The sequence below is a fragment of the Saccopteryx leptura genome, chromosome 2 (assembly GCF_036850995.1).
Source record: "Saccopteryx leptura isolate mSacLep1 chromosome 2, mSacLep1_pri_phased_curated, whole genome shotgun sequence".
Lineage (NCBI taxonomy): Eukaryota > Metazoa > Chordata > Mammalia > Chiroptera > Emballonuridae > Saccopteryx > Saccopteryx leptura.
This window is the reverse complement of record NC_089504.1, coordinates 337,524,640-337,547,108: the sequence shown is the minus strand read 5'-3', so window position 1 is coordinate 337,547,108 and position 22,469 is coordinate 337,524,640. Positions and strand designations below refer to the sequence as shown.

Sequence of the window (22,469 nt, the reverse complement as noted above, 5' to 3'; positions counted from 1 at the left end):
TCTAATGCGCATCAGCTCGCTCAACCTCACAGGGAGGGAAGCCAGATGGGGAAACTGAGGCTTAGGGAAGTGACACAGTATGTTTAAGCTCATGGAACTGATGGGTGACCAACCCAGAATCCCAGGGCAGTACTCCTCTCCCGGAGGGCCTCGGGTTCTAGCGTCTATACCCAAGACCCAGGAGTTCTTTAAATGGCCCAGCTTTTCCCTTTACCTTGGCCCAGGGGACCCAGGGCCAGCGAAGAACCTGACAGCAGGGGGAGCTCCAAGCCCAGACATGAGTCCCAGCCCAGGCATCAGGGCAACACCACTCGTTTTTTGGGTTTTTAATCCATTCTCTTGATAGACATGTATGTTGTTTCCAGTTTTACCTGATCTGAACAATGCTACTGTGAATATTCTTTTACATGCTTCCACATGTCCATGTGTTCAGGTAGCAAAAGTAGAATTGTTGGGACGCAAGGCTTTCCCTCTGGCTCAGTTTTCCCATCTATAAAATGCGGATGGCAGCACCTGCCCCACAGGGCTGCCCACGGAGCATAGAGGTGTGCTAGAAGACACAGGCTCCCTGGAAAGGCCCCGCCCCAGCGCCAGCAACCCTGTGGGATCCACGTGGAAAGGCCCCGCCCCAGCCCCAGCATCCCTGAGGGATTCACATGGAAAGGCCCCACCCTAGCACCAGCATCCCTGCACCAGCATCCCTGTGGGATCTGCATGGAAAGGCCCTGCCCCAGCCCCAGCATCCCTGAGGGATTCACATGGAAAGGCCCCACCCCAGCACCAGCATCCCTGCACCAGCATCCCTGCGGGATCCGCATGGAAAGGCCCTGCCCCAGCCCCAGCATCCCTGAGGGATTCACATGGAAAGGCCCCACCCCAGCACCAGCATCCCTGCACCAGCATCCCTGCGGGATCCGCATGGAAAGGCCCTGCCCCAGCCCCAGCATCCCTGAGGGATTCACATGGAAAGGCCCCACCCCAGCACCAGCATCCCTGCACCAGCATCCCTGTGGGATCCACATGGAAAGGCCCTGCCCCAGCCCCAGCATCCCTGCACCAGCATCCCTGCGGGATCCACATGGAAAGGCCCTGCCCCAGCCCCAGCATCCCTGAGGGATCCACATGGAAAGGCCCTGCCCCAGCCCCAGCATCCCTGCACCAGCATCCCTGCGGGATCCACGTAGAAAGGCCCCGCCCCAGCCCCAGCATCCCTGTGGGATCCGCATGGAAAGGCCCTGCCCCAGCCCCAGCATCCCTGAGGGATCCACATGGAAAGGCCCTGCCCCAGCCCCAGCATCCCTGAGGGATTCACATGGAAAGGCCCCACCCCAGCACCAGCATCCCTGCACCAGCATCCCTGCGGGATCCACGTGGAAAGGCCCTGTCCCAGCCCCAGCATCCCTGCAGGATCCACATGGAAAGGCCCCGCCCCAGCCCCAGCATCCCTGCGGGGCCCACCTGGTGTGGAGCAGCTCGATCTCCGTGCTCTTCTCCCTCTCCAGCTTGCCATAGGCCTCCCGGTGTCGCCGCACTTCCTCCTCCAGGGTCTGCTCAGCCATGGTCTCCTGGTCCTTCACCATCTCCTCCAGCTCGTGCACTCTGAGGAGAGGGGATGGATGCCAGTCCGGGGCAAGCTCTCATGGCCTGTCTTCTCACCCCGACCCAGACTGTAGCCGGGGGGAGCCCGGGACCCCAAGTCACTGCCCTGCTGTGAAGGTGGCAGCGTGTTTGTCAGGCCTGGGAGCCAGCAGCTTTGCTGACAGGTGAGTTTGGGAGACTAGGGCACCTCAGGAGAGGTGAGTCAGCCACACATGCCACAGAGGGGCAGGCCTTGCGGAGGGTCCAGAGGGAGTCCAGGCTGTGCCTGAGAGGGGGCCTCCTGGACGGACAGAGAGAGGGATGACAGGCCTCACCAGAGCTGAATGAAACAGCCCTCAGGTCCCACCCCTTTCTGCCCTGTCCCTTTCCAGGCTGGCACCCCCTTAATCAATAATTCTGCTTTTGGGCACCTTGACTCCTGGCTAGTGGCCCTGGGCATGTCAAACCCGGGAAAGGGCAGGCCCCATGATGGGTGTCAAAACCCACTGCAGCTGGTCTAGATGGTACATCAGTCTGGGGCACGTTTCATTGGCAATAGTCCCTTCATGAGGCTCACCTTCTGGGGGGTACAGGGTACAAAAAGGCCCCCCTTTGGGCCCTACAAGGTTGAGGGTCAGTACCTGGGAGGGGGCAACAAGTTTCTGGGTATCCCATGAGGACAACCGAATGTTATATCCACTAACATATTACAGTCAGCACTGGGGAATGTCTTACTCAGTGGGCCTCCATCGGCAGGAGGGAACAGCAATGCTGGGACTTTTCCCATGGGTAGGAGGTGTGGCCCCCGACCCACACCAACCTCTCTCTCTGCAGAGCTCGTCTCCAGGAAGGGAGGACAAGCTCTCATCACTGTGGGGCAGAGAGACAGGCCAGTGGACCCTGACTCCTGCCTTAGAAGTGCCCTGGGGCTGCAGACCGGGAGGGTCAAGGCCAGGCCCCCCCATCTCCCTGTCCCAGGCATCCTGGGCAGAGCCATGAAGCAAGGGACTGAAGCGTCAAAAATGCTATGAGGATGTGCAGGTTACCCCTGCTAGTTTCTCTCGGGGCCTCAGCCACAGACAGCTCTGTTCCCTAGTCGCAGCCAACGCCCCCAGAGCCGAGGGGAAGGCCCCTGACCTGTGCACCAGCTGGGTGTTCTCCTGCTTCAGCTTGCTCTTCAGGTCCCCATTGGTCAGGCTGTCATTCTCCAGCTCTGTCACCTTCTTTTCCAGGAAGCTCACCTACAGAGGGATACAGAGGTAGGGGTGGATAAAATCTGAGTCCCCAGAACTGAGAACCTAGAAACTATGGGACTGATGGCCAGGTCCTCCAAAACTGAGGATGAAGAGCACAGTCATGTTTGGTGGCAGAAACGATGGGGATAGATGTGCCCGTGTGATCAGGGACGGGGTCTCCCCAGGCCCCAGAAAAGCATCCCGAAGTGCTCCCTGCTTCCCCAGGGAGCAGGCACACAGCAAGCCCCTCCTCCACGCAGGGCCCACCTTCTCCGTGATGTCATTGTCACAAGAGTCAATGCTGTCCCGGAACAAGTCCTCGGTGCTGCCGTTACTGCTGCTGAAGTTGCTGCTGTGCATGAGCTGCCTGCAGGGGCCACACGCAGGCCTTGAGCTGGGCGGGCACCCAGTGCCCCGGGGTCGGGGTGCCAGAACCCCCTCTAAGGACGCTGCCCTCACCCAGGGGAGAAAAGTTGGCTGATCTCTGAACTGAGGAGATATCGGCTCAGAGAACAGCAGATGGGCTGCTACGCCCCTCTGCGCCCCTGGCAGACAAGGCTCATCCATCACCGCTCTCGCCTGAGGCTTCAGAACCCTCTCCGCACAGGTGCCTGGCCCGCAGCTACAAGTGACCGGAGCTGGTGGCTAAGTCCCCCACGCCTTCCGCTAGAAAACCGCCCAGTGAGGGCAGCCAGGCCCCTCCATCTCATCCATCCCAGCAGGAAGTCTGGGCCCCAGGGCCCTCCACCAAGCCAGCTCCTGCAGCATCTCTGGGGACTTGGAGGGGGGCAAAGGGAAGAAGACCCACCCAGATCGTGCTGGGCAGAGGGTGGTGGGTGACACTGGAAACATGGAAACAGGCAGACGGCTAGCTCTTGCCTGAGGCAAACCCTGCTGCCACTCCCCAGGGGCTCCCAGTTCCCACTCCCTGACGGGCAGCAGCCAGGGTCTCTGCCAAGAGGCTGTCTCGCCCCTGCTCCTGGGCCAGAGCCTGGGCACTTGCTAGCAGCCCCCAGAGACCTGAGTATGAACCTGGGCCAGTCTGCAGAACCAGGGCGGGGCCCTGCAGTCACAGGAAGTCCACTATGCAAAGCCACCACGCCCCTACCTCTGCCAGCAGGAAGCCCAGGGGCTCTGTTAGCACAGCTGCCAGCTCCAGAGCCCAGGGCCGGGCACAGACAGTGGAGGTGGGGTGTGTCTCCCGGGTCCCTGCTGTGCCAGCCTGAGGCTGAGGCAGCTGAGGGTTTGGAGATGCCAGTGACTGCAGAGGGGAGAAGGGGTCGGACCGAGAGCGGGCCGGCCTTTCTTTTTCAGAAGTGTGTCCCCTTGGGCTGCCTCACCTGCACTGCCCGCCACCTCGTCCCCCTCTGCTTACTCAGCCACAGGCAGGGTCAGGGCACCGCCTGGGCGGCTGGCACAGAGCTCGCTGTCCTGGCAGCAGGAGCAGTTAAACGGGACAGCATTCAACCTGTCCTCCCCTGAGGGGGGCCTTACCGTCCAAAGGCCGTGCTAGAGATCTTCCGGTTGGGGCTACAAAGAGAGAGAAGGGGGAGAAAGGGTCATTGAACAACGGGACTCTAGTCTACCCCTTACTGTGCCCCGGCTGCATGACACCGAAGTGCAGGGCGGGCCTTTTCCCTGCCCGCTGAAGGGGTCCCACTAGTCAGCCTTCGGCCTGAGGAGCAGCACCCTGATTTTCCCATTGCAAACAAATGCAGGCCCCTTAGGATCAACCCGTTCTGAGTGCCCTGACCGGCCAAAAGGGCATGGGGCCACCTGGTCTGCTGCCCCCCTCTGGCCCCCACCCGGACCGCCCGCCCCCATGCTGGGCCAGAGGCCTCACCTGTTGGCCTTCAGGTTTTTCAGCCGGGCTTCCAAGTCATTCAGCAGGTTGATTTTCTTGCAGCACTGGGAGCAGTACACATCCAGCAGTTCGCTGTTGTACGCATGCCGCGTTTTCCTGGGGGTCTGCCCCGCGCTGATTCAGGAAACAGAAGGCAAGCCCTTCTTAACTGCCATCCAATCCGGTGCCCACCCTATGCTGCCGAGCTTACTTTCTGCACCCCCTATAGCTGGGGGCCAGTGTGTGTGTGGTTCGGGGGTGGGGAGTGGAAGGACAGCACCAGATCTCCCCTCCTCTAAAACTCTCAAAGAGAAGCCAATGAGTTGTACCCACTACACAGATAAGGCAACTGAGAGCTGGTGTCAGAGTTAAGTAAGGACTCAGGTATGTGGGAAGGTGTAAGTATGCCACCTGGAAGAACCTTTCAACCCTGAGGTTCTAGAAAACAAGGCAACAAGACTACTCGCCCCCCACCCCCTGCCGCCCTGAGTGGGCAGCCTCCCAAATTGGTGAATTCTATCTCCTCCCCAAGATGGGAGGAGGAAGGATGAATTCTAGGCTCCCAATTGAGGGGCAATGCAGCACCCGCAAGCCCCGGGAGCAGAACCCACACAGCTCAGGACTCTGCCCACTGCACCCCGTGGAGATGAGGCAAGACTGGTTCTGCCACTTTTCCTGGACCCCAGATGCCACTCCAGACCAAGGGGCCACCTGGAAGACACTGAAGATCCCAGGTCCGAGTAGATGGTGGTCCTGGTCTCGTCGTCGGGGCAGGGGCTGCTGGGGGCACAGTCCACATCGTCCCCCTCCCCGTAGTCTTCAAACTGCTCCTCATTGCTGATGAGCGAGGTGGTGGAGTGCGTGGAGAGGTCTGATGTCGTCATGGACGGAGTGTGGCCCAGGGACCTAGTATTGGAGAAGGGCTGCCCATTAATGAGGCCACAGCCTGGGCTGGGCAAACCTACCAGTCCTCCCAGGAGGTTGACTGGTGCTCCAGATGCCGGGAGCCTGATTAAGTTTGGACCCTGTCACCTGGTAAGTCCTCTTTTGAGATCTTATCCTAAGGGAAAAATCTCACTATAGAAACTGTTTCTGGCCTGACCAGGCGGTGGCGCAGTGGATAGAGCCTCGGACTGGGATGCCGAGGACCCAGGTTCGAGACCCTGAGGTCGCCAGCTTGAGTGCGGGCTCATCTGGTTTGAGCAAAAGCTCACCAGCTTGGACCCAAGGTCGCTGGCTCGAGCAAGGGGTTACTGGGTCTGCTGAAGGCCCGCAGTCAAGGCACATATGAGAAAGCAATCAATGAACAACTAAAGTGTCACAATGCACAACGAAAAACTAATGATATGATTGGTGCTTCTCATCTCTCTGTTCCTGTCTGTCTGTCCCTGTCTATCCCTCTCTCTTACTCTCTCTCTGTCTCTGTAAAAAAAAAAAAAAGAAACTGCTTCTGCCAGAGAGTCAAACCACTGCCACTCCAGGGCGGGCGGCGGGCAATGCTTATGACCAAATGGTTCACCTCCAGCTATCTGAAGTTACACTAATTAAATTATAATACATATTAGTAAATTAAATTATGGACTATCAAACCATTGTTGAAAGAGTTAGAAGAATATTGGCAATCATGTGGAAAAGTTAATATTAGATATTAAAGTTGGCTACAACATTCTAGATCCAGTCAGAGGGAGCATGATAAAGGTCTGTACAGAATGAGGAGCGGTTGGAAATAAAAATACTTCAGTGGTAACAGAGCTCGGCTTTGGGTGCTGGGACTGTGAGTAAAATTAGTTATTTCCCCTCCACTTTCACTTCCCCAACTTTTCCAAGTTCAATTTAATTGGCTTGTACTTCCTTAATAAAACTGTTTTGAAATAAATAACAATGAACTACTAGGTGAGATGCTTATCCCAGTTTACAAAGGGAATTTCTAATCCAAAGAAGCCTAACTTCAAAGAACAGGTGGCACGGACCCTGCGCCTCGCAAGGGACCCACGGTGTGGCCTGTGACAGCGTCAGCGCTGGCTGAGGCCTGGCTATAAAACAAGAGCAGACGGGCACAGCTCCTCGCCTGACAAGACACATCTTCCCACTGCTCGCTCTGCAGCACTCCCTGGGTATTGTTCCTCCTAAGCCTCCACACTCGGAGACCTGAAGGAAGCGTGTGATGGGTTAAGGCGGTGATTCTCAACTTGTGTCCCTGAGGAACGCCAGGTTCTCTCTAAGAACCACAGTGTTCATGAGAGAGCGCTAAAGATCCAGTCTCCCAGCCTCTCCATCCACTTACTTACCTATCTTCCCTAGGTTCCTTAGCACCTCAAGATGAGCTCATCATACTCCTCCCTCCTTACTCCTATAAGTTTTACGTAAACTCTTGGCTGCCGGCTGCCGGCTGCCTCCGAGTGATTGCTGGTCCCAGAAATCAATGGGAATAATCCAGTGGCAAGTGATTAGCCAAAAGACCAACGAGTCTGTAGTCGGGGACCATCTGTCCTTGGGCTGGTAGGTCACAGGGACAGACATGGGCCTCTCCCAGGAGGCACCTGGATAAACAACTCCACAGGGCCCGCCGAGAACTCCTCGAGACCCCGAGGTGAGAACGCCTGCACTGAGGAAATAATAGTAGGTTGAGCCACATGAAATCGTCTTTTCTTAAAGGCTGAAAATGATTAGAGATTGGCAGTTTCATATAGTTCAATAAGACACGGGAACCTCTCCCCTGCCTCCCCAAACCTCTGGGTCAGCTGTGACCATCAGCTTCTCCAGACACGTGGGCTGTCAACTCCCAGCTGTCACAGCGGCTGCTGCCCAGCACCCCACAAACACTGTCATCCCCTCCAGAGAGGGAGTGCTGGCTGGAAGGAGAGGGACTCCCTCTGCTGACACCAACTAAAAGACGACAGTGTCCCACTGGGAAGTCGCTAGGTCCTAACATTGTTTTTAAATGACATTTCTGATTATGAGAACACATGAGCAATAAAATAGAGAATATATAGCACAGTAGATGGGAGATCATTAAAATGATTAAAAATCTCACCATCCTGAAAGAACTGATACTTTTCTAGAATAATTTTTCCTAGGCACTTATCTGTATATAATTTAACAAAACTAAGATCATACCTCATTGACATCTTTGTAACCTTCCTTTTAAAAACTGAGATAAATATCCCACATCATTAGTCAATTAAACTTGACACTATATGGCTGCATAAAATTCCAGAACTAGCCCTATTATTAAGCATGTAGGTGGCTTAGACCCTTTTACTATCTAGAACACCCACAAAACTTATGCCCATGATGCAAGTCCTGAGTGTGTCTCACGTTTACTTCCGGGAGATCCCTTCTGAGAACGGCACCTCTGGGCCCAGGGGCCACACGCGGAGCTCCTGACCGCTTTAACTCACTTGTCCTCTGGAAGGAACAGGCCCCCGAGACCCCCGTCCTTCTCCTCGGCGGGACTCCCGACGGAGCCCTCCAGGCTCTGGGTGCTCTCCATGGGGCTGTCCGTGTCTGGTTCCGGGAGGTCCTCGGGCAGGGCCAGGGTCATAGCCTCCTCTTCGTCCTCAGGAAAGAAGCCGGTCTCTCTGGGGAGGAGCTCGCCATCAGCAAAGGTGGGGCCTGGCACCTCACTGCCCTGGGAAAGACAGAGGGACACAGGATGAGTGAGGCTGGCTCCCTAGAGCTCAGCATTCGTCATCAGATGATAAGGATGCTGGCAAGGACAGGCCACTAATTATGAAGCCCAGGCACACCACCTAATGACAATGGGGAATGGAGTGTGAGAAAACCTACCAGGTGATTTCTCTCAGGGCCTCTCACACTGCTCGCTTCCTGAGAGCCCAGTGAGGAGTCAGAACCCCCTGGGGACAGCCACCCACAGACCCAGGGCACAGCCAGGCCAGCTAGAGGGCTCAGGGCCCCCGGGCTGCCTGTCGGGGTCTCCATCACAAAGTCTGCACAGGAAGCCAAAGGACTGGGGAGAAGGCTTCTTGGTGATGAAGCTCAGGCCACAGCCAGGCCAGCTCGAGGGCTCAGGGCCCCCGGGCTGACTGTCAGGGTCTCCATCACAAAGTCTGTACAGGGAGCCAAAGGACTGGGGAGAAGGCTTCTTGGTGATGGAGCTCAGGCCACAGCCACAACGAATGGCCACTGAGAACAATGACCCTGACCTCGCAGAGTTGGCTGCAGCACAGTGCAGGGACGTGTGAACAATGTGACACGGATCCACCCTCCACAACTCCGGCCACATCCAATAACCTCTCAGAACCTCGGTTCTCTCTGCAAACTGGGAATGACAAGGAAATCTTACAGGATCAGGATCACCGTGTCACAGTAGGACCTCAGTGAATAAATCCCGGCCACAGGGCCTGATGCCAACCTGGGAAGGACAGTCTGCCCTGGCCCTGGCCCTGTCCCAGCCATGCAGGGGAGCAATACCAGGTGTTTCACCTCTGAGCTCTGGGCTGGTCCCCAGTGCCTAGCACACTGCCCGGCACGATGATGGTGCATGATGAAGATTTGCCTGAATCTTTTATTAAAATCATCTTCCAGGAGAGGAGGTCTGGCTTTATTCAGAGTTGACCCCAGTCTGAGGGGCAGCTAGCTCTCTGCAAACCACTTCTTGGGGCCGCTTGCTCTCTGAGGAGGTAGGGACCTCCCAGGTAGCACTGCTTCTATCTGCTCCCATCAAAAGCCAACCTGTTCCCAAGGTTCTTGAATGGGCTCCTTAGAGAGGGCCGGCAGGGGCCCCTGTTAAAAGTGCCACCCCAGAACTGCAAGAAGGCTAACAGTAACAAGGGCTACGAAAGCCTCCAAGTGTCTCAAACAAGATCAGACATGGGCAGCCAGTGGTGAGGAGGCAGCCCCCCTGGGGGTCTATACCCACCAAGACACCCTGGATAAAGAGGAGATGTTAATTAATCAGCTTGTCTGCTGCTGGTGCCATGACTCCAGCTGAGCGCCAGATGGACCAATAAAGTCGGGGTCAGGCAGCCAGGCCCTCCTGACTGGCGGCCGAGGGGCAATGTAATTAAAATCACCCCTAGTGTTCACATAGTCCTTTCCACCTGTGGGCACTAATCCGATCCCACATGGCTCTCAACTTGATCAGGTCTTGTATCCTAAGCAAGCTCTTCGTCTGCAAGCCTGAAGCTGCGTTGCAGGAGAAAAAGGGAAACTACATTTATGGAGCAGTTGCCAAGTCTTGGAGACCGTGCCGAGAGTTGATATATTATCCCACTTGGGCTTTGTGACAGCTCTTCAGGGCAGCGATTCCTATCCCCATTTTACTAATGAGGACACCAAGGCTCAGAGAGTCACCTGCCAGAAGTCCTCCAGCCTGCCCCTGAAGTCCCCACCTGCCTCTGGACACATGCTTGTTTCTCTTTATCACTGAGGCAACGCACACTTCATGAATTTTCAAACCTCATGGTGACAATGAGCAGAGCACACATTACAGGGGCATGTTACTAACTGTGAAGCCCAGGCACCACATCTGATACTGTAACTTCCCACTTCCTACCCCCAGCAGCCACCGAAGAGAAAGGCAGGAGGGAGAGAGCCTTCCTAGAAGGCTGGGGTCCTGGAGGGGCACCCTGCGTGCTCTATTTGCCTAAAAGCTTTTCACCTTCCCTGACCCACAGCAGGGAAGTCTGTGCTGCTAGAAACCCCAGCTTTGTGGCTTACAGGAGCGCTCAGCCACTTTGCAAATGGGCCTTTTGTTCGGGCCTTCACAACCCTGTGAGCTGGGTCTCCTCTCCGCCTCTGTGTAGGTGAAGTGACTTGCCTGGAGCCTCCGGGAGTTAGTGGCAGGGCTGGGACTGGACTGTGAGTCACCATCAACCCCTCTCTCCCCACAGCACCATGTCAGCAGGGGTCCTAAAGAGACTGTTGCCCACCCCTCCCCAGAAGGCCGGCAGGGCACCAAGGGAGACCAGCATCTGAGCTCAAGTGTCCGGCTTGGACTCCAGACAACTCACGTTTGCCTCACTGGACACCAAGTCACGGAGGCCGAGTTTCTGCTGGGCACTCTGCCGGAAGACACCCAACTCAGGGCATGCAGGTGGGGACCAGAGGGCCCCTCACATCTGACGTTCCACAGCAACAAACCCAACGCCTGGCAGCTCGCCCAAGGTCCCAACCAGGGTGGCCTCGAGTGGCCTGCCTCAGCCATAGGTGGGGCAGTAGAAAGGATCCGGTGCCCCCACACCCCCCCAACAAGACTGCCCCCTGCTGAGGTGTACTCTTACCCTCTGACTGAGCAGAGTCTACACTGGCCCTGCGCACTTGACAAAGCATCCTGTTTCTCTCTCACAAGCTCCCGTTCACACCTCTCGCGGCAGCCCGGGAGAGTTCTGGGAGGTGCACAAAGCACAGTAAGGATTCATCATCACCACTGGACACACAGGAAGATGAGGCTCGAGTGGGCAGGGGCTGCTCTGAACTTTAGCTACAGAGACCTAAAGCCAGGCTCCTGCGGCCAAGGCCAGGCACTCCCCCCCTTTCACTTCCCCCCCTCTCCACCAGCTCCCTCCTTCCTCCCTTCCTCCCTTCCTCCCTTCCTCCCCTCCTCCCCTCCTCCCCTCCCCCCCTCACACCAGCTTTTTCTCCTCAAGTTAGCTGCTCCCTACCTTAACACATTTTCATGCAACCCACAAGTATTTGCCCAAGGCAAGTGGAAATTTTAATTGCAACTTCAAAACCATTTCTAGTTTCACCCTCAATTCACACAACAAAACAACAGCTACAAGAAAATTAACTGCATCTTCGTTAGTCTGGGACAGTAGCGCTTTGGCAGCTGTCCTGGACAAAAGCGTCCCTGTTGCCCGTGTTCCTCCCTGAGGGCCCGGTCCCAGCCTGGCTCCCATTCCCCTGGGCTCTCTGGGGGACGGTTTGGGTGCAGTACTGGGCCTGCAAGGGATGCCGCTGGGGCTGGGGACAGCCGGCTCCGATGTCAGACCCCTCAGACTGGGAGGCAAAGCCCAGCGGCTGCAGAAGGCAACCTCTCAGCCAGACCCCTGAGACACTCCTCACTGACCGGGGGACCAAAGTCACATTACAAACCCTTCTAAGCTCATTTCTTTTTTAAAAAAAGATTCTATGTATTGATTTTTATGGGAGCGGGAACGAGAAACAGCAGTTCCTAGTTGCTTCACTCTAGCAGTTAATTGTTTGCTTGTCCTATGTGCCTTGACCGGGCAAGCCCAGGGTTTTAAACAGACGACCTCAGCGATCCAGGTCAGCGCTTTATCCACTGTGCCACCACAGGCCAGGTCCGTTTCTTCCTTTTACTTTTTCTTTAGGTGAAGTTACAGAGAAAAAGGAACGACTCTCCATAATAAAGATGTTTTCCTCACAGGGTTCTAGGAGGACTGGGAAGACGGCTCGGGCTTCCAGAGAGCTACGTTACCCTCCCGCCAGGCCTCCTGGGCAGGTGGCGCCCGGCACGGAGCCCCCAGGCCGCGTGTGCTTCCAGGAAGAGGGAGATCTCTGGGGAATGTGCACGAGCTAAAGATTAACTCGTGGGAGTGGTGAGGCAAATTCTACGGAAACTGCAAGGTCCCAGCGAGTTCCCAGACAGACCCAGGGCTGACCCCAGGCAGAGGAAACCCGGGCTGCCGAGGCCCCTGGGATGGCAGGGGTGTCATCCCCACGCCAGTGGGAGGAGTGGGTAGTAAAGGACATCACTCCACAGGGGACCTCATGCTCATTGGCCTTTCTATGCTGAGAACCGTGAGGCCCCGAGAGCTGCCTGCTCTCCAGGCCGTACGATCTTGTGTCCAGACTGCCTCCGCAGTGCTGCGCTCCTCAGGGTACGAGAGGCTGTCCGGGCAGGGCCCTGCACCCGAGGCCCTCTCTGGAAGGGTAGCAGGCACAGGAGAGTGAGGAATGGATTTTCATAAAAAAGATAAGTCTCTGGGGGAGGGGGCTTTAGGGAAAAGACTGTCTCCTCGGCAGGCAACATCTGTGGGTGAACCCTAGTCCTAGCACCCTCCCTCTAGACCCACAGCCAGCCACTGTGGGCCACACAGCTGCGGGTGACATGTCCAGTCCACTCTAGGTCACTTCCTCCCACCCTGCTGAGGGATCCCAGAAGTAAAGGAAGGTGAAACAGATGCAGTATTCCTCCACAGTCTCCCCAGGGAACATCCTTACGAATAAGGGTGAGTGAGGGCAGGGCTCTGGACCCTGGCAGCCTGGATTTTAGTCCTGGCTGGCCTGGCCACTCATAAGAGACCTGGGACAAATGACCTGTGAGCCCCTGACTCCTTACCTATAGAATGAGGACAGTCACCTGAACCTCAGAGTCAGGGCCACACATGATCATTATCACAAGCACCAGAGAGACAGCAAGCAGCCAGGGGAATATTAAACCCTGATTCAGCCTTGTTAGGGGCTGTGGGCTGTAGAAACACAGCTGCCCCAGCTGGTCAGCCAGCGAGGTCCTGGTCAGGCCGCAGGCCAGCAGCTATGCCCTCCTCAAGAGGACAGACCTGGGGAATTATCCAAGATCAGCAGTTTGTGGAGAGCTCTAAGGCTCCAGGTTGGGGAAACAGGCTGCTCTGGCAGGGGAGGTCTCCCCACCTGTTTCCCCTCCACATTGCACCGTGTCCAGCTGGGGCTGGACGAAGCTGGCCCTGCTGGAAGTGGGAGCCAGGAGGCACACAGCTGGCCTGTGGGTCACCGCTCCAGTGCTCACCAGCCAGCAGGCCCCAAGTCACCCCTTCCTCTGTTGGAAGCTGGCATGGGTTGAATTCAACGGCTGGTGAAAGGCCAAGTCTTAATGCCCAGGGGGACCACCCGAGCCTCAGAGTGGCCAACAATGCCCTGCTGTCCATGTTCTCGGCGTGGGGGGCGCTGACTCGATGACGTCATCTGGTCCTCCCTTTACCTGCCTGGCCTCAGTGGAATCCCACCCCCAAGTCACACACACAAATATCTGAATGTTCCTGGAAGCTAATGTATGGAGGGCACTGACTCCAGGTGATCCCATTTCCATGTTCTCTGGGGGAGAAGAGACCCTAGAGCAGTGCTTTTCAATCTTTCTACATGTAGGGGATCCATGAAAATAGAAAAATTAATTTGGGGACTGCTATGGCAAAAATCACCCTGAGCATAAGTGTATTTGACTAAGATCTATAGTCTTCATACAACATAGGTGTGGTTAACTCTTTCACGGACTGGCATGAAACTTCTCGTGGACCGGTGGTTGAAAAACCCTGCCCTAAAGGGTAACCATGGGGATTTCTACATCGGAGCCCCAGTGGTCACCGCCGCAGGGCGCGCACAGCAGGCGATGAGCCAGCAGTGGTGGAACTACACTGCACTACTACAGACTGGTGAACTGGGAAGAGCCCAACGTGGCACCCCTGAGGCCTGGATGTCCACCCCTGCCTGGTCACTGGTGAGCTGTGTGACCCTGCATAATCTGTTTATTTCTGAGCCTCATATAAAAACAGGGATGGGGGTACCTACTTGGCAGAACTGCCAGAGAATCTAGAGCAATGCTGTGCATCTCACAGAGGGTGGAAAATGGCCAAAAGAGGGCACAGCAGTATTAAGAGCCAACTCTGGAGGGGAACTGACTGGGATCAAATCCCAGCTCCACCACTTACAAGCTCCGAGATCTTAGGTTTACTAAACTTCCCAGTGCCTCAGTTTCCCCAGCTGTGAAATGGAGTGAACTACATATTAGGATAGAATGAATTGATATGTGTTCTAAGCACACACATTAAGTGCTCAGTAAATCTGAGCTACTGTCTTCACTGTAAGTAGAAAAGACAACCAGGGGTGTCTTCGGGCCTAACGGCCACCATCCAGCCCCCAGGACCCTGTCCCTCTAACCTGGTGGCACACTGGAAGAAGACAGGTTGGGTTCACTTCCAGACTTTCACAAGCCGCAAAGTTTGCCCTCCAAACATGCCAGGTGCCTCTTTTCTCCCCACCAGGGTCTTCTGCCCACTCTTTTGGAAGGTCTCTCTGCATGATAATTATCACCTTCAATGAGTGTTAGGATGAGCTGCTGCTTGGGCAAGGGAATCGGGAGGCTCCGAGGTTCCAGCTCATCCACCCCCAACCCTGGCAACAGCTCTGCTCCCCAAGTAATAACTCAGAGCCAAAGAACAGCTCTGTGGGGACAGGGCTGGGTAAAAATAGCTCAGGCAGGCACATCCCAGCTTCCCTAGCAGCCAGGCACCAGCAGGCACACGTGGAAGCCCACTGCAGGGGCGGTGTGGGGGTGATAAACACTAACCGAGCCTGTGGGGGAAGAGGCCAGCCTGCTGCCTGCAGGAGGAGGAGCAGGCTCGGGTGCTGGGCTGGGGTGAAATCCCTCATCACACTCCCAGCCAGGAGACAGCCCAGGAACAGCGACAGGCCTGGTCAGGGTCTCACTGTGTCTTTCTCATGGCTAAGCAGAAGATCCAATTTAAGGAACTTGAGGATGCCAATGTCCCCAGGTCCATAGGGAGGAGACAGGGTGGGATCCTCTACATGCCACTGTGGCTTGACCACTGTCATCATGCAAAGATGGTGGCAGCAGAGATGAGCGAGTAAGCCAGGCTGTGCCCGACTCCTGTCTGTGGCTGCCAACCCTTGCCCTGAAGCCAGGCCATGCTCTGCTGCTGGGTGTAGGTGCTCATCAGCGCCTGATAAAGAGATCCTGACTCAACAGAGGGTTCCCAGGTGCCAATCCAGGGACAAGGGTGGGAACTAAGGGGTATTTAAGCATCTGCACAAGCAGACTGGTGTCTCAGGCGTGCCTTTTGAACAGAAGTAACCTTGGCTCAGACACAAGGGCAAGGGCAAACATGGGAGGGCCAGGTTACCTCCCAACCCTTAGAGTTTATTGCCCGTCTCGGCCAGCCATGGGGACTGACCTCATACTGTGAGAGCAGAGCTCCGCAGCCCACGCTTCCCGCTGTTATGGGGAGGCTGAGGCCAGAAAGACAGGAGAGACTGCCATGTTCCTGTCGCCAGGGGCCAGATCACAGAGTGGCCAGGAACTACCCCCTCTAGCCAGCCTCCCTCCTGGCGGGGGTGGGGGCTGGGGGGGGTGGCAGCCAAGGCAACTCTCAGGCGCTCTCTCCAGCCAGGGGCTGTGGGTCCACCTCCTGAACCCTCACAGCAGGGAGAGGACCACTGGCGGCCCATGACCACCCCACCCCTTCACTGGGCCCACCACTCCTGCTTCCACAGCGTCTGCCAGCAGATCTTGGGGTGGACAGCCAACGGCTGCCCTCTACTTTTTTTTTTTTTTTATTTTTATTTTTAGAGAGGAGAGGGAGAGATAGAGAGAGAGAAAGGAGAGACAGAGAGAGAAGGGGGGAGGAGCTGGAAGCATCAGCTCCCATATGTGCCTTGACCAGGCAAGCCCAGAGTTTCGAACCGGCGACCTCAGCATTTCCAGGTTGACGCTTTATCCACTGCGCCACCGCAGGTCAGGCCTGCCCTCTACTTTTGTCACAGAGCGGATCTGCAGATCCCAGGAGAGGGGACAGCAGTGACAACTGGCGTTTCCTCAGGAGCTCACTAGTCTCAGTCAGAGATACGAAGAGGGGTTGGTTTTCACATCACCCCCTGGAGGGAGGTACTGAGTCACCCCATTTCTACAGAATGGAGACGGAGGCTCTCAGGCAGACCTGGCTCAGTCCCGGCTCTGTCCCCACTGGCTGCGGAGCCTCAGGCCAGCGTGAAGCAGAGAGAAAGAGGAAGCCACTCTGGTGTCTCTCGAGAAGTCCCAGGCCACTGGCACAAAGCGAAGGCAGTGAGGCGACGTGCTCTGCTACGCCAGCACCGCCAGAGAAGGGTGTGGAAGCCCACGCTGCCTTGAGTTCAACGTTTTAGTGGCAACTCTTGAGCTGTCTCTGTCCCACTCTCACATCCTCCCCCACACACGTGCTACTGATAGGCAGTGTCACAGGAGTACAAGGGCGGGGGGCCCCGTGCAGCTCCCAGAAAACTCAGAAACAAGGGATGTCATATAGCCTCTTGGCAACTCAGCTGAGAGCAGAGCTGGGCAAACACCCTGAAGGGTGGCAGAGCAGAGGAACTGGAAGTGTCCAGGGATCTAACGTGTCCTTAGGAAGGGGCTGGGAGGGAGGGTCTGAAGCAGGCACAGACCAGAGGTGCTCTGTCCGGCTAACATGTCCAGCCTGATCCTGTCTTAGCTGGCACCAGGGCATGAGACCACACAATGTCCATTCAAACCTTCTAATCAGCTCCCGTGTCCAAGTTCACCCACCACCCTTCTGATCAGGGCAGACTTCCCTGGAGCCTGCTGGCGGCTGGCGAGGAGGGCTGGACAACCTCGCTGCCAGAGAGCAGCTCTCGCTGTAAATGAATCAGCCGACCCCTGGCTCTGTGCGTCCAGCTAGGGACAATCTGTGGGCATGAGCGACGTGAGTCCCAGGGGTGTGGGGAGAGCCAACATCATTGACTTTCAAGTCTATTAGGCTACGGCCCAGACCCTGGACCCACTAAAAATACCCCTCACCAGGAGACACTCAAGCCCACCACACCATTTCTATTTCAATAACATGTTCAAGTGCATCAAAAGTTAGCAGTGAAAAAATTAAAATGTCTTACTAAAAATCTAATGGAGAAAAAAAAATTTTTTTAAATGCTTAAGTCATCCAAAAGGATATAGGATAAAAGGAGAAAAAGCAGAACAATGATCAGATTGGATCAAATACATAACAACTCAACCACACCAGTACTGCATTAAATGAAAACGGAATATACTGCCCTATTAAAAGGCAAATATTGTCAGCTTAAAAAAAAAAAGCTACATGCCAATTACAAGAGATATAATTTAAGCATAAGGACACAGCTGCAAAGTAAAAGAATGAAAAGAGATACCATGAAAACACCAACCAAAAGTTGGCAGAGCTGTATTAATATCAGACGAAGTACACTTGTAAGAGTGTAAGGTAAGAGAAACATTAAGGAATGATAAAAGTTAATTTAACAAGACACTTGAAACATTTAGGCATCTAGTAGCATCATTTCAAAATATATAAAGCAAAAATCAGAACTAAAAGTTGGAGATTTTAATTCACCTCTTTTAGTATTCGATGGAGCAAGCACTGAAGAGAATTAGAAGGGAGACAGAAAAACACCATAAGCTTGACCTGACACCAGAGAACACTACATCGGACAAACGTAGGATTAAAACCATTAGATCACGGTTGATGGAGAACTGGATACTTAGTACCAAAGCGTCACCCTACCAGCTGCCCTGCTCCATACTTCTACCATGGAGAAAACACCACTAACTGGGAACAACCAGACATTAGACTACTGACATGATATAATCTGAAGGACACAATATTACCTATCATGTCATTTTAACAACACTTAATTCTCATCAAGCCCGAGGATCTAACTTCTACTAAAGCGTTAAAACAGGAGACAAAGAAACAAGTTATAACATCACCACAGGTAAAAGAGTAAGACAAAGCTTGGGAGACCCTCTACAAGACAACTGGCCTGGTCTTTTCGAAAAGAGAATGTCATAGAAAAGAGGGAGGGGGACTTTTCTAGGCCAGTTGCTCTCAAACTTTTATGTGCACATGGGGGTGGGGGGATTGTTAAAACTCAGATCGAATCAGTTTCTGATTCAATAGTTCTGGGTGAGGTCTGAAAATGTGTGCTTCTATAAGTTGAAATACTATTTTTTTTTTTTAAGATTTTATTTACTGATTTTATGGGAGGGGGGCAGCGAAGCAGAAGTATCGACTTGCAGTTACTTCACTGATTGCTTGTCATGTGCGCCTTGACCGGGCAAGCCCAAGGTTTCGAACCAACAACCTCCACGTCTCAGGTCGATGCACTATCCTCTGCACCCCCACGCGTCAGGCTGCCTCTTTTCTTTTCTAGAGCATTTCCAACAAAATCTCACGTGCTGCTGGTCCCCGGACCATAGTGTAAAAACCACCGTTCTAGATTAATTAAGACACATAAAAACTGCATGTCATCCTTGATTAGATCCCAGTTCAAACAAACAAGCAAACCACCACCTACCTGTAGAAGTCATTTAGAGACAAATAGGGAAGCTGGAATACAGATTAGGTGATATTAGGAAATTATGCTTAATTTTGTCCGTTTATTAATAGTATATATATATAGTTATAAAGGAGAAATGGCCTTAATTTTGATAACACCTTGCCTAATGTTCTTTCAAATGGCTCAAAAGAAAAGTTATGCACAGAGATAAAGCAGATGTGGTCGCCCCACTAAAGAGCGCCAGGGGCATTCAGAGCCTCCGCGGTGCGCTTTCCTCCTCGACCACTTCGTGATGGTCTGTCTTGGTTGCAGGGGGTGGTTTGGGCGAAGCTCTGGGGTACTCCTGGGGGGCTGGTGGAGTCACGGCTACTGGAGGGGCTGTATGGGGGGCTCTGGAGGCACAAGGCCTGGGGAGGGGTGTTGTTAGCCATTGTAGAGCACTGCTTTAGGCAAAACCTTGGTGAGCTACACAGGTTTGTGGCTGGGCCCCACCCTCCATGACTTCCCATTCTCAGTTCTTACAGGTCTTATTTTTTTGGTATGTTAGAAGTAAACCTTATGTACATAAAGCGTGAAAGACAATTTCCCCAAACTCACTGATCTGGTTAAGGAAAAAGTATAAAATCCCCAACACGTTTAGTTCAATTAAAAAGGAATATGAAGAAGTGAAGCCATCCTTAACACTACCCAAGAGGGCGAGTCAACAGCAGCAGGGAGGCTGGAAGCCCAACACAACCGCCCAGGGTCAACAAGCCTACAGGAAGAACTGAATGATGAGCAGTGCAGGTTCCAAATAATCTGTTCAAGTTCATTTGGATGCAGGGGGCCATGTGGCTCAAGTCCTAAGAATGATCATCTCTAGAAAGGGAACCACAAGTCATAACATTACTAGAAACTTTCCCCAATACAGTATGTGGCCAAGAGTTCCCCAATGGGCCCTCACCAAAGGTGAGCTTTGCCCAAAGGCAGAGCCGCCTCCCCTCACCCAGGTTTCCTGGGATGCCACGCTCTGCTCACCCTCCTCCCCTTGGACAACAGTTCCAGAGAAGCTTTCTGTTCCCCTCAAATGCATTTGTTGAAGTCCCAACACCCAGTGCCTTAGAATATGACTGTATTTGGAGATAGGATCTTTAAAGAAGTGATTAGGCCTGGCCAGTTGGCTCAGTGGTAGAGCAGCGGCCCAGTGTGTGGAAGTCCCAGGTTCGATTCCCGGCCAGGGCACACAGGAGAGGCACCCATCTGCTTCTCCATCCTTCCCTCTCTTTTCTCTCTGTCTCTCTCTTCCCCTCCTGCAGCCAAGGCTCCATTGGAGCACAGTTGGCCCAGGCGCTGAGGATGGCTCCATACCCTTCTCCTCAGGCGCTAGAATGGCTCCAGTTGCAATGAAGCAATGCCCCAGAGGGGCTGAGCATCACCTCCTGGTGGGCTTTCTGGGTGAATCTCAGCTGGGCACATGCGGGTCTGTCTCCCTATCTCCCCGCTTCTCACTTCAGAAAAATACCCCCCCCCAAAAGTAATTAAATTAAAATGAAGTTACTAGGGTGGGCTCTAATCCAATATGACTAGCAAGAAAATAAGGGGATGAACAGACACACACACACACACACACAAGACCATGTGAAGACACTGGAGAAGACGGCCACCTGCAAGCCAAGGGGAGAGGCCTCAGAGGAAGCCAACCCTGCCGATACCTTGCTCTCAGACATTATACTTCAGAATAGTGAAAAAAAATGATTTCAGTCACTGAAGGGACCCAGACTGTGGTACTGTGTTACAGAGCCCTAGAGAACAAGGGCCCTCTTCCCTCCTCTCCTAAGGAGCCTGCGAACCCCTCAGCTCGGGCTGGACTTGTCACCCCTTCCCACCATGAAAATAAAGCAAATTTCTTAAGATCCATTCTTTTTTTTTTTTACCTTAGAAATTAAATTTGATGGGGTGACATTGATCAATGAGTACATCAGTTTCAGGTGAACATCTCTACGGCAATAGAACTATTGATTGCATCGTGTGCCCATTACCGAAAGTCAAATCATTTTCTGTCCATTCATTTCGACCCCCAGGGAGAACCCCTGGATCTCCAGAACCTCATCAGGAGATGTGGGCTTCTGTTTGTTGTGGTCTCTCCTGAACAGAAATACTGACTTCTCTTTCACGGTCATTCTGAGATACTGCTGCTGCTAAAGTGACTCTATTTTGCTGAAACTGAGGCCTGATGAATTGATGACTTTCAGGATGATGTTCAAAAACACTATTTATATATGAGTCTCAGTAAATTATTACCATTTCTTGTGTTCTTTCAATAATCCAGGTGTGTTTTACTTTTAAAAGAAGTGTATGTGCAGTTCAGCCAGAGACGTTGAAAACTGCAAAGGCAACTTCTGTTTGCTCAGAACTGTGTTTCGTGTAGCTATAATACAAATGTACAAGTCATTTTACCTAAACGGTGATTGGTTTACAAGAGAAGAGACCAGCAGCACCCTGGAACCGCAGGCTGGCACCACAGACCCTCCAATCCTGGGCTGGGCCACCTCTGTGGCCAGCAGTGCCCAGTAATTGAGCAGAGATTACCAGTCTCTCCCTGCCAGGCAGTATTTCTGGCTACTTAAAATCCAGAGCAGATTTCTTCCCTCTGTTGTGGTCACTTTGGAAAGAAGGGCCCTTACCACTCCCGGGACACGTGGGCACCTTGCTCGGCTGTCGCACCAGCCCCTCCTCCTCCCCACCCCAGGGTGTCCTTCCAGGGTCAGTGATAGTGACTGAGGGGCCAGGCAGATACTACAACTAAATTCAGCTCAGTGACCCATGTCCAGAAAAACACACAGGAGGCAGCCCCAGAATCAACTTGTGCTCCCATAGGGACCAAGCCCTTGATAGAGGTGACCGTTCCAACAAAGCCCTGGGTCCCAGATCTGAGTGCCCCAGTGAGCCTACCTCTTGAACAAAAAGGATTCAGAGGGCTCCCCGCCCCCCTACCCCCCCCCCCCCACACCACAGCAGTCCACTCCCTTCCCCTTACATAGAGCCAACGGTCTTGACTTTCAAATGAGAACGTGGACTTTGGAGACAAACTGTGGGGATTATGAAAACAGAACTTAAATTGCTTCCACATCTGGAAACCAAACCCAGCAGCCAGCCCCAAGAATTCCAGGCATGTCAGCCAACAGACGCTACAGGTCAGGGAGGTGTTTCCTGTTGGCTGTGTTCCCTGTATCCACCTACCCAAATCCACACACAAGACCTTCTGTCTCCATCGGTGGCCGGTGGAGCCACACCTGAGAGCAGGGAAGGTAACACTCGGGAGCCGCGGCCATAGGGCCAGGCCCACTCCGTGCTTTACTGGGGTGGTCTGGTTTTCCTCCCCTAAGTCCCCGCAAGTAAACACTGCCTCCTCCTGACAGTCAAGGACATGGTGTCCAGAGTTTAGTCTACTTTTCCCTGAAGTTACGTTGTGGCTTTTCTCTCTAAGCCCCTTTGTCATCACACAAAAAGGTAGAGCCATGCTTGGACCTGAGTCAAGAACTCCTAACCTCAACCACTCCATCTAAATTCTCAAAAGAGCCTTCCCAAGTACCTGCCAGGAAGCTCCAGCTCCCACCCAGGTATGAAACAACTCAAATGTCAAAAAGCCAATTACCAGGCTTCTGAGTTGAAAGGGGCACACATCAAGGGCTCTCTCCTGGCTCTCTGAACATCTCCTGGCAGCTATTGTGGGTTACAAATTATAGCTTTTTAAGACGTGGCTGTTTGAAGTGAGGGCTTAATTACTCACACAGTTGAGAGCCTGCGGGGGTTGCTTTGGGGGCTCCATGGTT

At 53.9% G+C, this 22,469-nt stretch overlaps 1 protein-coding gene across 3 annotated transcripts in view; it reads right to left on the bottom strand.

The window, feature by feature from the left end:
* The window catches only part of RAB11FIP4 (RAB11 family interacting protein 4), a 119,160-nt gene that overhangs the window by 12,226 nt on the left and 84,465 nt on the right, over positions 1-22,469 (bottom strand). For all 3 annotated transcript variants that reach the window (XM_066363770.1, XM_066363771.1, XM_066363772.1), the window contains 7 exons: positions 8,058-8,287; positions 5,368-5,562; positions 4,657-4,791; positions 4,308-4,343; positions 3,081-3,180; positions 2,716-2,819; positions 1,459-1,599 (listed from right to left, as the gene is read on the bottom strand). In XM_066363770.1, the coding sequence (XP_066219867.1) occupies positions 1,459-1,599; positions 2,716-2,819; positions 3,081-3,180; positions 4,308-4,343; positions 4,657-4,791; positions 5,368-5,562; positions 8,058-8,287 (941 nt within the window). The remainder of the gene's footprint in view (positions 1-1,458; positions 1,600-2,715; positions 2,820-3,080; positions 3,181-4,307; positions 4,344-4,656; positions 4,792-5,367; positions 5,563-8,057; positions 8,288-22,469) is intronic.